This window comes from Micromys minutus, assembly GCF_963924665.1.
Source record: "Micromys minutus genome assembly, chromosome: 10".
Taxonomy (NCBI): domain Eukaryota; kingdom Metazoa; phylum Chordata; class Mammalia; order Rodentia; family Muridae; genus Micromys; species Micromys minutus.
Genome location: NC_137979.1, coordinates 42,073,459 through 42,085,324, shown reverse-complemented (window position 1 = coordinate 42,085,324; position 11,866 = coordinate 42,073,459). Strand labels below are relative to the sequence as shown.

At 52.7% G+C, this 11,866-nt stretch overlaps 1 protein-coding gene across 3 annotated transcripts in view; it reads left to right on the top strand.

Moving 5' to 3' along the window:
• The first annotated feature begins 934 nt into the window (after positions 1-934).
• Positions 935-11,866, top strand: part of ITGA3 (integrin subunit alpha 3) — a 29,549-nt gene continuing 18,617 nt past the window's right edge. For 2 of the 3 annotated variants that reach the window (XM_080922275.1, XM_080922276.1), the window contains exons 1-4: positions 935-1,443; positions 8,641-8,768; positions 9,111-9,190; positions 10,977-11,226. In XM_080922275.1, the coding sequence (XP_080778401.1) occupies positions 1,238-1,443; positions 8,641-8,768; positions 9,111-9,190; positions 10,977-11,226 (664 nt within the window). In that variant the 5' untranslated portion in view covers positions 935-1,237. Of the gene's footprint in view, positions 1,444-5,428; positions 5,538-8,640; positions 8,769-9,110; positions 9,191-10,976; positions 11,227-11,866 lie in introns of those variants that run through there. The other variant, XM_080922277.1, reaches the window with a different exon arrangement.

The window sequence follows — 11,866 nt, the reverse complement described above, 5'->3', positions numbered from 1 at the left end:
TGTTCTTATTTAATTATAAAAACATAAAGAAAATGATGCTCATGGAAAATGAGTCTTTGTTCTGCATTAGGGGAAATCTGAGTTAGACTAAAAAAAAAAAAAATCTATAATGATCTCTTGGAGTTCCCTTTCAGTTTGGTTCTTTTCCAGATAGTGAGATCTTTGAGCCTACCCCACCTGTCTCCACCCAGCATCACAACTGTGGGGGTTGAGGTCCCATTCACTGCTCTTAGACACAAAGACTGCCCTTTGCTAATTACAATTTCTGATGGGTTGTCATCACCACTGCTAAATATCCGTCTGGCTTTGCGGAGGAGCCGCTTCCAGCTGTGATCATAACATTGAGGTCACTTAGTACGAAGAAGTTTAGTCCGGAGACCCACAGTCACCTCTTAGGGACTCGCAGCGCTGAGGAGGTCTGCATTCCAGGCAGCCGAACACAGATCATTCCCTGAAGAGCCAACGCCTGGTATGTCCAGCCCGGACTGCGGTGCCGGCGGTGCTGGCGGCGCCTTGAACGGCCTTTCTAGTTGCAGCCGCAGCGAAGCGCCAGACAAATCCCACCTCCGGCCCAGCCCGTCCAATCCGTTTTGTACGGAAGGTGACTCTCCAAAGAAGAAGCTAGAGGCTGGAACGGGAAATCCAGGCTTTAAGGGTTCCCGACAGGTGTCTGAGAGAGGGCGGAGTCACGATAGGAATGATGGAGAGGGAGGGGCGGCGCTGCCCCTTTAAGAGGCGGCGGCCGAGCGGGGACCTTTTCTCTTTCCCCGGAAGGAAAGCGAGCCCGGACTGGGCGCGCAAGGTGGGGAGGTGCGGGGCTGGGCTGTGGGGAGGCGGGGCGCGCGCCGGGGAGGATCCCTCCCTCCTGCCCTCCTGGATCAAGGACTTGCCTTTCTAGATCCTCCACCTAGTAGAGGTCCTAAGAACTAACACTTCCAAGGGGGCGCGGCCAGGACCATCTAGGGTGCGGGGTGCCCGGAGCGGTGACCGGTCCACCGGACCAACTGGAGAGTAGATCCACGGATCTGGAAAAAGGACAGGAGAAGCACCACCCTGGAGCAGACGTGAGACTGACCCGGACTAGGGCAAAAATAAAAAAATTGCCTGACTCCCGGCGCAGCGGCTCTGCGGGCTCGGGTGTCCTCTGGCGGCGCCTGGAGCAGGTGAACCGTTTATCACTCCCGGTGCTGAGCCCTCTAGCGATTTCGCTCTGCCCGGTCCGGCCCGGCCCGCAGCCATGGGCCCCGGCCCCCGCCGCGCGCCCCGCGACCCTGGCTGGATGCTCCGCGTCCTGGCCTTGATGGTGGCGGCTAGTGGCCGGGTCGCCTTCGCCTTCAACCTGGACACCCGATTCCTGGTGGTGAAGGAGGCGGTGAACCCCGGTAGCCTCTTTGGCTACTCCGTCGCCCTCCATCGGCAGACTGAGCGACAGCAGCGCTACCTGTAAGTGAGCCTGGCGGCGGTGAGGTGGGGTGCCGAGAGAGGGTATGTGTGCGGATACCTGACCTAAGCTGAAATGGAGCCCTGGGCCAGCTGACTTCCAGGCCTGCTACTGCTGGCCTTTCCTTGTGAGCCAGGATTAAGAGGGCGGGTACGACGGCAGCCCTCCGATTGTGGGGCTTGGCGGCAAGTGGAGGATTGGGGGCGGGGCGGGGGCAGTAATCATGGCAAGTGCTGACCTGGCCAGAACCTGTCTAGACGCGGCCGCTCCACGCTTCAGACATCTTCGGAAGTAGAGTCTTTGTTGCCAAGCACCTTGAGAATCCAGTACCTAACATTAGCTTCTTTCCCGGGCTGCGAGAACTCTTGTACATTAAACACCTATTACATCCCTCGTCCCCTTCTCCTGGAGAGAACCCGAGAATGTATTCGTTCAAGCCCCTATTAGCCCTCTCATTTAGTCTGTGGCCATAGCGGCCACGCCCTCTGCAGAACCAGGCTGGACCACACTTCTCAAGGGCTTGGCATTGCAGAGTGAGGAGGTGAAGAGGCTGGGCGTTCAGAGCTGTCCAGAGGCTCCCTCTGACCCCTAGAGGAACGGACAGTAGGAGACAGAGGAGGCGCTGTGTTAAGCCTCCGAGGCCAGAGCCCACCGGAAGCAGTGGGGTACTCCCACCAGACATCTCCCTGCATTCCACAGATTCATGTTGAATCAGCAGCCCTGAGTGTGTTTGTTTTGGTTTGAAGAGGGAAATGGTGTTTTCTCTTTTCTGCTCTTCTTTGCAACAGCTGCAAGAGGCGGGAAGAGCCCAGCAGAGTGGAGGAGGGGAGGAGATTGCATCCAGCCACCTGCCCCTCCCTAGGCACACTCATGCCCAGCGGGTCGTGTCCAGGTGTCTGAGGTTTCTCTGCATGCGTTTTGTGTGCTGAGGTTGGCTAGCTGAGGGAAGAGGGTGGTCTGAGGAGGCGAAGCTGCCCAGGGAGGGACAGTGATGATCATGTAAGACCCTCCTACCCTTTTGAGCTGGGTGACCTGCCAGGCATTCACTCCTACCTGGCCTCTGAAAGTTTCTAAATCAGAAGACAGAGTCATGGTAAAAGTGTTGAAACCTCTCCCTGCTCTGGCTGGGGCCTGTAGAAACTTGAGGACGTTTGGAATGTTCAAAGTCCAACTCAACGTCAGTCCTTCGCCTCTGCCCTGCTGGCCCAGCCCCTGTCCGTACTGCCCACCTGGACTTAGTCTCTACCCTACCTGGCCCCTTGCAGAAGAAGGTGGATCCACCACACCCTTCCTGCCCTAGCCAGGGAGAGTTAACCTTCTACCTTTCTGAGGCCCTCTGAAAATACATAGTTGCTACAGCCTGCCCTTGCCTCCCCTAGCCCAGTATAGAGCTTTCAGATGTTCTGATGTTGAATGTGTGTGGCTGGAACTAACACAATACAAGAGATTCTGCAGCATCTCCCCCTCTGTTCTATGACCCCGAGGACCATATTGCCCTCTCCGGCGCCAGTTTCCCCTGGATGAGGCTGTACCTGGATCTGTATGCTCCCTCTTATCTCTGCCGGCCTGTGAGAGGCATCCTGGCATTGTAGATAGAGAAGCTGAGTGTTCCAGTACCGCTGCCGTGTCTCGGCTCTGGCTCTAACACCTGAGCCTTAGTTTCCCCAGTCCTGAAGAACACACCTTCTTGGCGTTGGAAGTGCCTTAGTGTGATAGTGTGTCTAGAATGGCCCTGCTGTGTCCAGTCCCCCAGTGAACACCAGTAGGTTCTGGAGCTGAGGCTGGATGGAGGGGTACTTCTCTCACCTATGGGTCCTTCCCAAGTTGGCCATCTGAAAGACTTCTGCTCTCCTCTCCAGGCAGCTGCAGAGTGCTGAAACTCACAGACATCTGAGAACAGGTGGTTCTGGCCAGATGAGTCTTCTCTGACTTGCCTAGAGCTGCTTCTGTGTCTTGGCTCTGTCTTCATCTTACTGAGTTCAGCACTCCATCCTTTTGGGAGAAGCAGCTGGGATTCACTATGGCCGGCTGTGTAGACAGATGTGAACAGCTGCCCAAGTGTTCTAGGGAACTAATAACTTCAAACTGCAGCCTCAGGTTCTGTCAGTCTCAAAGTCCCCTTAGAAGAGTGTGGTGGCTCTTGTCCTTCCTTTGGGGTCTGCCAGCTGTTCAGAGAGCCCTGAGAGTATAGACACAGTTGTGGGTTTGTACATAGTCCCTGGGAGATCAGGGAGGAGAAGCATAACAGGCCCTCTTTGCTGCTTATGACCTTTCTCTATCCTAGGGTACCCCACCCATAACCTAGGTTCACAGAACTCAATATCTGATAGTAAGAATCTGGGGCAGCCAGATGGTAGTAGTGTATGACATTAATCCCAGCACTTCGGAGGTAGAGACAGGCAGACCTCCGTGACTCTGAGGTCAGCCTGGTCTACAGAGTGAGTTCCAGGACAACCCCAAGCTACACAGAGAAATCCTTTGAAGAAAAAACAAAAACAAACAAAGCCAAAGCCACCCCCCAAAAAAAAGGCAACAACACCCCTCCCCCCAAATGGATAGATCACTCACTTTGGGGTCTGTCTGTCTATCCATCCATCCATCCATCCATCCATCCATCCATCTATCTATCTGAGACATGCTCTCTTATTTAGCTCTTGCTGTCTAGAACTCGATTTGTAGACCAGGTTGGCCTCGAACTCAGAGAGGTCTATCTGCCTTCCTCTGTCTCCCAAGCTATGATTAAAAGCTTGTGCCATCTTGTCTGGCTCGCTATTGTTATATAAGCCCCCCCTTAGAGTGAAAAGAACTGCTCATTTGGGGGGTGTTTACTGACCCTTCTTGCACCTGCTCTGTTTTTCCCTCTCGATCTGGCCTGACCCCATTAGCTGTGTGTGGAGATTTCTCTGGGCTCCCCTCCCTTTCTCCACTGGAAGTGAGGGTGTCTGGGAAACCTGGGAGGGAGCGGCTCCTGGAAATGAGGTCATGCCTGAGGTAGGCAGGAGCCTGGCTCACCTGCTGGGCTCCCTTGAAACATGCTCCCTGGGCAGGGCGGGTTCCTGGCAGCCTTCGTGGCTCGTGCCAGTAGAAATGGCACAGCAGCTGTGGCTGTGGGCACAAGGCCTGAATGTGGTTTAGCCTTATCTGCTGGCTTTCTCTGGTGGCCATTCCAGGCCAAAGGATTTTAAGGTGGGAAGGAGGGAGAAAGGGGCTGATCTTGAAGAAAAGGAAGCAGCACAGAAGGATGAGCATCCGGTGGGGTCTGCCACGACTCAGGAGAGAAAGGCAGGAGGGTTGGTACCTTGCTGATAGTCCAGGCTATATAGTAAGACCCCGTCTATTGCAGTGAAGGGACTGAGGTTAGACAGTTCAAAGGGTCAAATATGGAATGCCTACTGAAAACCCAGGGAGGGGAGAAGTGACAAAAATCAGCTTTATCCATCCTTTTTCACCTAAGGTCCCACCAAGACACTCTATTTTCCATCTTTCTCATTCTCCCTCTAGCTTGCTGTTCTGGCTCTAGGGCTGAGTCACCAGGGGAGAGGGGGCTGGGTGGGCAGCATGAGGAGGGGGAGGGGAGGATGGCAAGGGCAGCGGCTTCAGCCGCCATAGGAGAGCCTCTAGGGAGGTGGCTAAATCAAGCAGCCTGGCATCGAGGCGGCATCCAAGAACTGACTTCCTACTCAGGCTGGAACAGCTTTTGCCTCACCTACTCCCACGCCTGCATCCGAGGTGAACAGTAACCAAGACCCCAAAAAAGTCCCTGGGGGCTTCCCCAGATGTCCCCATAGGTTCCACCCATTTCTCCCTGAGAGGAAGTTGAATCGGATAGACTTTCTTTCTGCACCACCCCACTTCCAGAATCCCGAGGGCCTCTTCCTCTTTGGGGTGAGATGTCCTGAGCTCTCTTGGGCCCCATTCTCCAGCCTTTGCAGATAAAGCCATTTTCTTCAGTTATTCTTTCAGTTTTGAACTGCTTGGGAGGAATGGGGGTGTGGACAGCTGGGCAGCCTGTGAGAAGAGCCTCACTTCTTGGGCTTGGAGCTCAGAGGTTCCCCAGAGACCAGGAGGGGCTTTCTCGTTGGAGCCACATGAAAGGGTGAGGAGGTGACTGTTGAGAGCTCTTGCTCTTCCATTTTACCCATCCATTTGCTTCCTAGGATGCTCTCCGATCCCCCAAGCTCAGCTTGACTCCAGGAGATGGAGGTCCTATCCTGAGAGCTCTGCCTAGGCATCCCCACTTATCTATGCCCCCTCTGCATGTGGCTGGGGGGTGGGTTCAGTGGTGGTCTGGGGGAGGTCCATTTTTTAGATTTTGTTTTGTTTTGTTTTGAGCTGGACCCAATAGCCACACATAGTACGTTGCATTTTAATTTACATACCACGAAGGTTTGCTCCCGTCTAGGGATTCCCTAACCCTGACCTTACACATACCTGGCTTTTGGCTGGAGGAATGTGAACCCTACCCTCTGAATCCCCTTCCCCCATCTGTGTGCAGGCTTCTGGCTGTAGACCACTGCAACCCCGGGCAGGGAGCCAGAGGGCCTTAAAGGGGCCTCTGAGTGGGCCAAGAAGGAGCTAAAAATACTCTAAAGGGTGTGGGGGAGCTCCTGTTGGAATCTCTCAGGAGGGAGGAGCCTAGGGATTAGGGAATTGGCCCCCCCTGTCCCCACCAGTGGGCACAAAGCTGGCACCTCACAAGAACAAGAATTCGAAGATCGTATGGAGTCTTATTCTAATCCAGCCATGGTTTGTGCTTGGCTCTGCCTGTTCCATTCCTCGGGCAGCTAAGAGGAGGGGCCACTCTGTTCCCTCCTAGCGAAGTCAGACTTGGGAGGCATGGAGACCCTGCTCCTCAGACACCTCCTGATAGACAAGTTAGGCAGGGCAGTGGCAGCCATGATGGTAGTACATACATTACATCGTATGCTCCCCAGGGCTTCCTTTCATCCACCGAAGCCTACAGGGTCTTTAGGCTCCTCGTAAGAGACCCCACCTCCAGCCAACTCTGAGCTTCTTTCTGACACCATCCTATCCATCCCTTCCCCCAGTGACCTCCTGATATCCTCAGGATGTGGAAGTCCTACTTTCGTTCAGCCCTCATTCCTTCTAAACAATGAAGTAGTCTGTCCTTTTCTCTGTGTCAGGTTCCCTAACCTGCAGTATTGGAATTCCTGGGTCCCTGGAGAGTCTGGAGTGAAGCTCAGGCCAGTGCAACAGTGTTTATGCGCACCGTGGCTTCTTCGTCAGGGAGCCTTTTTTGCAGGAACCCATTCCTTTTCCCCAAATCCTAGAACAGGAAGTTCATCTGGGGTTCCCATTTTATAGATAAAGACACTCAAGTCTCACAGGGAAAGGAAATTATCCCAGAAGCAGGGCCCTAGCTCAGGCTGAGGTGTCCCTTTCCCACAAGCCCTTTCTTCTTTCCCTTGTCAAGCATGCCAGGGGTGGGTGTGTACCTGTGGCAAGCCAGGGTGGTCAGGCAGGTACCCTCCCTAGCCTAAACAGAAATTGGCTAATGGTCTGGCTGTTTTATCTCTTCCCTTACTCCTCCCTATGGTGTTCAGAACACTACTCTGTTTGGGGAAGCTTTGTCCCTGCCCTGAGGAACAGCAACCAGAGAGGGTGATGTTTGAGCTGCCTATGAGAGGTACTGGTCCGGTCCACCCACTTCCTAGTACCTCCAGGCAATGCATTCCTGACTCTTCGTAGGTGGAAGTACCCCAAGCCCCAGCATGCCTGGGCCCTGCCCTGCCTAGTCCCCGCAGCTCTCACTCCCAGGTTCAAAGCAGGCCTGTAGGCACAGCCATTGCTCAGCACTTCCAAACTGGCCAGAGGCCTGGAGTCTGGGAGCCTCCGGGCCACAGTGTTGCTGGGCTAAACAGAGGAGCACCTGGGAAGGACTGCTACCCAGGAAGCTGAGTTGGCTGTTGGCGGGAAGGTGACAAAGGCCACATTCTAAGAACATTGATAGGGAGAAGGTACAAGAAAAAGCTTGGTTCTAAAGCTGGACTGCCCCAGATACTATTCACATAGCCTGTGGTAGCTGGAGATTTTCTTTTATAAATACTCAGGGATAGTCCTGAGATTTCAGGACCAATCCCCTGTCTGCCCTGCCTAAGTCACCCTTTTGGTGTGGGATGGGGATCCAGGGTCTTAGCCTCCTTCTGGGAATTTCTTGGTGTCCCTTAAGATGGATTCTGAGGATAAGGTGACAGATAGTTCTTGTCCACTCCCACCACTGGGACTCTGTTCTTGGGCCACACTGGTATCCAGCCCCACCCCAAACTGGTGTGCTTGTCTTGAGGTGAGGGTGGGGCGGGTGCAGGTATCACTCAGCACACCTGGAAATCTGCCTCCCAGACCTATGTGCTCGATAGTGTCCAGAGAGCCAGGCTTTCAACAGCCTACACATATTTACACAGGTTCTCTCTTCTGCCTTCTCTAATGCCCCCAGCACTCGAACCCATAAATGCCATGTCCTTCACAACTCCCTTTACTTCTGAGGCCAAAGGATTCCTTCAAAAGCTAAGATCTGGGGTTGAAATGTACCTCATGGGGCAGAATGCTTACCCGGTGTTTATTTGGGAAGCTCTGGATTAAATTCCTTGCACTACATAAAGCTGGGCATGGTGGTACATACCTGAAAATCCAACATTTGAATGGTGGAAACAGGAGGATCAGAAGTCTGAGGCTATCTTTGGTTGAATACGGAGTATCCTAGCCTGGGCTGTAGACCCTGTCTCACAAAAAGAATGAAATAAAGAAAAACAAACCACAGATTCGATCTTGTCACTGCCTTGCCTGGGGTCCCTCTGTGGTTCCTCTAAGGCCTTTGTCCTGGCTCGTATGCCTCCCCCAATATTCTTCCCGGGTTCTTGTTGTCCAGAGAGCTGGTGCCTGAATCACTGGCTTGCTCATGCTTCCTGGCCCTTGTACATATTGTACCCTCCCACCTCCTTTTCATTGGGTGACCCCTAGCCATTGTCCTTACACTGAGGCCAGGGTACCTTGTGTACGGACCTCCATGCTTTCCCTGTGAGATCCTTACTCAGTGTGTGTTTCCTGGCCCGCCTTCCTCTGTGGTATGCTCTTACGGAAGACAGAGCCAAGGTTTACTGATGCCCAGAGCTTGTCGATTTGCAAGCTGGCAAGAGGGAAGCTTGTAAAGTCAGGCTGACCCACCTGCCTTTTTTTCCCAGCCTTCTGGCCGGTGCTCCCCGGGACCTCGCAGTGAACGATGCCTATACCAACCGGACTGGCGCCGTGTACCTGTGTCCCCTCACTGCCCTCAAGAACGACTGTGAACGGATGGACATTTCAGAGAAAAGTAAGAAGAACCTGGGGGCAGAGCTCAGTCAGGAGCTTGGCAGAGGCAACACTTGAAGCTAAGGCAAAAAAGACAGTGAGATCAAGGCTAGCCTGGGCTACAAAGTGAGTTCCAGAATAGCTTGTGATGTAGATGGAGACCCTGGCTCAAAAACAAAATAAAAAGGAAAGCTGATTTGTTTCTTGTCAGTCTGGGAAGACAAGTAGGACAAAGGGGAAGGTCATAGAGTATGAGCTCAGAGCAGTGACAGACAGGACAGAGGAGAGAGAGCTGCTACCCTCAGGAGGCTTTGGATGCCAGAATAAGGAACGAGGGATCTGAGTTCATGACCCTTTCTTGCAGGTGACCCTGACCATCATATTATTGAGGACATGTGGCTTGGAGTGACTGTGGCCAGTCAGGGTCCTGCAGGTAGAGTCCTGGTAAGTAAATACTTAGCATCATCTTCCCAAAGCCAGGGAGGACAGCAGAAGGTGGTAGGGGACCCTCTGTGATGGCTGGGGCCTTAGCAAATGTCCACTTCTGCGGTCTCATGTCTTTACAAGTGTGTGTGTTCCCTGCTCCCCGCACTCTGGGGAGAGGGTTGTGTGGCGTTCTCCCAAGGCTGGACATGGTGCAGGTCCTGGGTGACCTGCATGGATGCTCACCCTCCGTGGGAAAGAGCAGAGAGAACTTGGTGGGGGAAAAGGGCAGAGAGTGCCCCAGGCAGTTGGGCGCTGGCAGGCCTTCCTTCCTGGGAGGCTGGCTGCCGGAAGAGGCACAGCCCTGATGGCCCTGGCTCACCCTGGCACAGATTTGAGTGCCACTCCCTGCTGTCAGTTGTCACCTTCTGCTGCTGACAGTTCTTCAATGTCAGCCCTTGGGAATCTCAATTTCTGTGTCCCAGACAGACATTGTTTAGGTTTATATAAAATTTACATACAGTGAAAAGGGCAGATTTCGAGAAGCCTATGTCAGTAACACCCATGAAACAGAACATAGTTACATCACTCCAGAAAGTTCTCTGTGCCACCTCTGAGCGGTCACCACTCTTGTATTCGTCACTGCTGTGATTTCTATCCTGAGAACACTGTTGTAAGCTTTAGGTTGTCAATCAATTCATTAGACCACCCTTTTGTACCCCCCCCCCCCGTTGTTTGTGGGTGTGTGTCTAGAAGTTTGTTGAAGTGATTGTAGACTGTAGGACTAGCTACTAACCCACCTTTACTCAGTCAACAGATACTTATCTAGCACCTACTGTGTTCCAAGCACCACAAGTTTAGCAGCGCCTAAGGGGAAGCCCATGGGAAATGCTGGTGATGCTTACAGCTGGGACAGAAAGAGCGGATAAACAAGAACACCCCCTGTTTCTAGATATTGCATAGCCCAGAGGCTCGTTCAGAGCACTTTTTGTGTAGCCATGGCTGCCTGGAGCTCACTCTGTAGACCAGGCTAGCTTCAAATCCAGAGATCTGCCTGCCTCTGTCTCCCAATGCTGGATTCAACTCCAGTTCCCCGGGATCTGGTGCCCTCTTCTGCCCTCTGCAGGCACCAAGGATGTACAGAGAACACAGACATTCAGGCAAAGAACCCATATACAAAAAGTAAGATGAAAAGGAATTGAAAGTTGCTGTATGAGAAGAGCGGGGGCTTATGCTTGACGTAGTAAGTGCTCAGTGTTAGCTGAGCCGGGTGGAGGTAGAACAGAAGCAGGTGGATCTCTGAGTTCAAGGCCATCCTGGTCTACATAGTAAGTTCCAAGTCAGCCAGGGCTACTTAGAGAAATCCTGTCTCAAAACAAACAAACAGTGCTCACTGTTCTTATTAATACTATTATTGTTATTATTAATTTAAAATGGCCCTTTCATTAAACAACAGGATTATCTGGGGACAAGAGAAATGAGTGCCCTAATCTCTCTGTAAATAGCTCGTTTTAGACCCAGGAGCCTAAGTCCCACATTCCCTCATTGTCCAGTTCCTTTCACCAAGATCTCTAAGCTGCTCTCAAATCCATGCCTCCTGGCTTCCCCAGACCTGCTCCTGACCCTTGATTCCAGTGTAACGGATAGAGAGGTACAGGTTTCAGCATACCCACAGGAAGAAAAAAGAAGTCAGATCCACTTTGGCCCTTGACTCACAAAGCCAGCAGGGCCCAGGGTGGGAACTATAGCTTGCCCTGTGTTCCCTGCTTATGGCTAACGCCATGTGTGTATGTCTGTGGGTCCCCAGGTCTGTGCCCATCGGTACACCAAGGTGCTGTGGTCTGGGCTAGAAGACCAGCGGCGCATGGTGGGCAAATGCTATGTACGAGGTAATGACCTGCAGCTCGACCCTGGCGACGACTGGCAGACATACCACAACGAGATGTGTAACAGCAACACCGACTACTTGCAGACCGGCATGTGCCAGCTGGGCACCAGCGGCGGCTTTACCCAGAACACTGTATACTTCGGTGCCCCTGGTGCCTACAACTGGAAAGGTGGGGATCTGGGAGAAGTGTGTGCAACAGAGATCACCCGTCAGTAAGCCACAGCCAGGGTCAGAGTCACAAGAGACAGGGCCCCAGGCCAACAGCAGTATTAAAGCACTCAGTGTGTGCCAGTGGCTTTACATGTGCCATCTTTAAACCTTCTGTGTATGTACACAGGTGTGAGGTGTCAGATGCCCTGGAACTGGAATTACAGACAGTATTGAGCTGCCATGTGGGCGTTGGGAACAGAACCTCGGTCCTCTGGAATCCCTGGGTGCTCTTAACTACTGAGCCATCTCTCCAGCCCCTTATTTTAGTATTTATAGGTATCTTCTTAAAAGCAAACAGGATCAAATGAAATTTCTGGCCTTCCATATTCTCTTCATCATCCCATATTCGTAATCATTCATCATAAGGTAAAAGCAGTGTCTTGGTCAGTACTTACAGGACTGTCCTTCTGAGGTTACAGAATATTTCATCGTCTCGAGATCCTTGCTTAGAGAGCCGCAGAGATGGCTTAGCATCTACAAGGTGGCTCACAACTGTCTACAACTGTAACTCCAGGGGACCCAACGCTCTCTTCTGGCCTCTACAGGCACTGCATGCAGCTGGCGCACAGACATACATGCAGGCAATGCGTCCATATCTC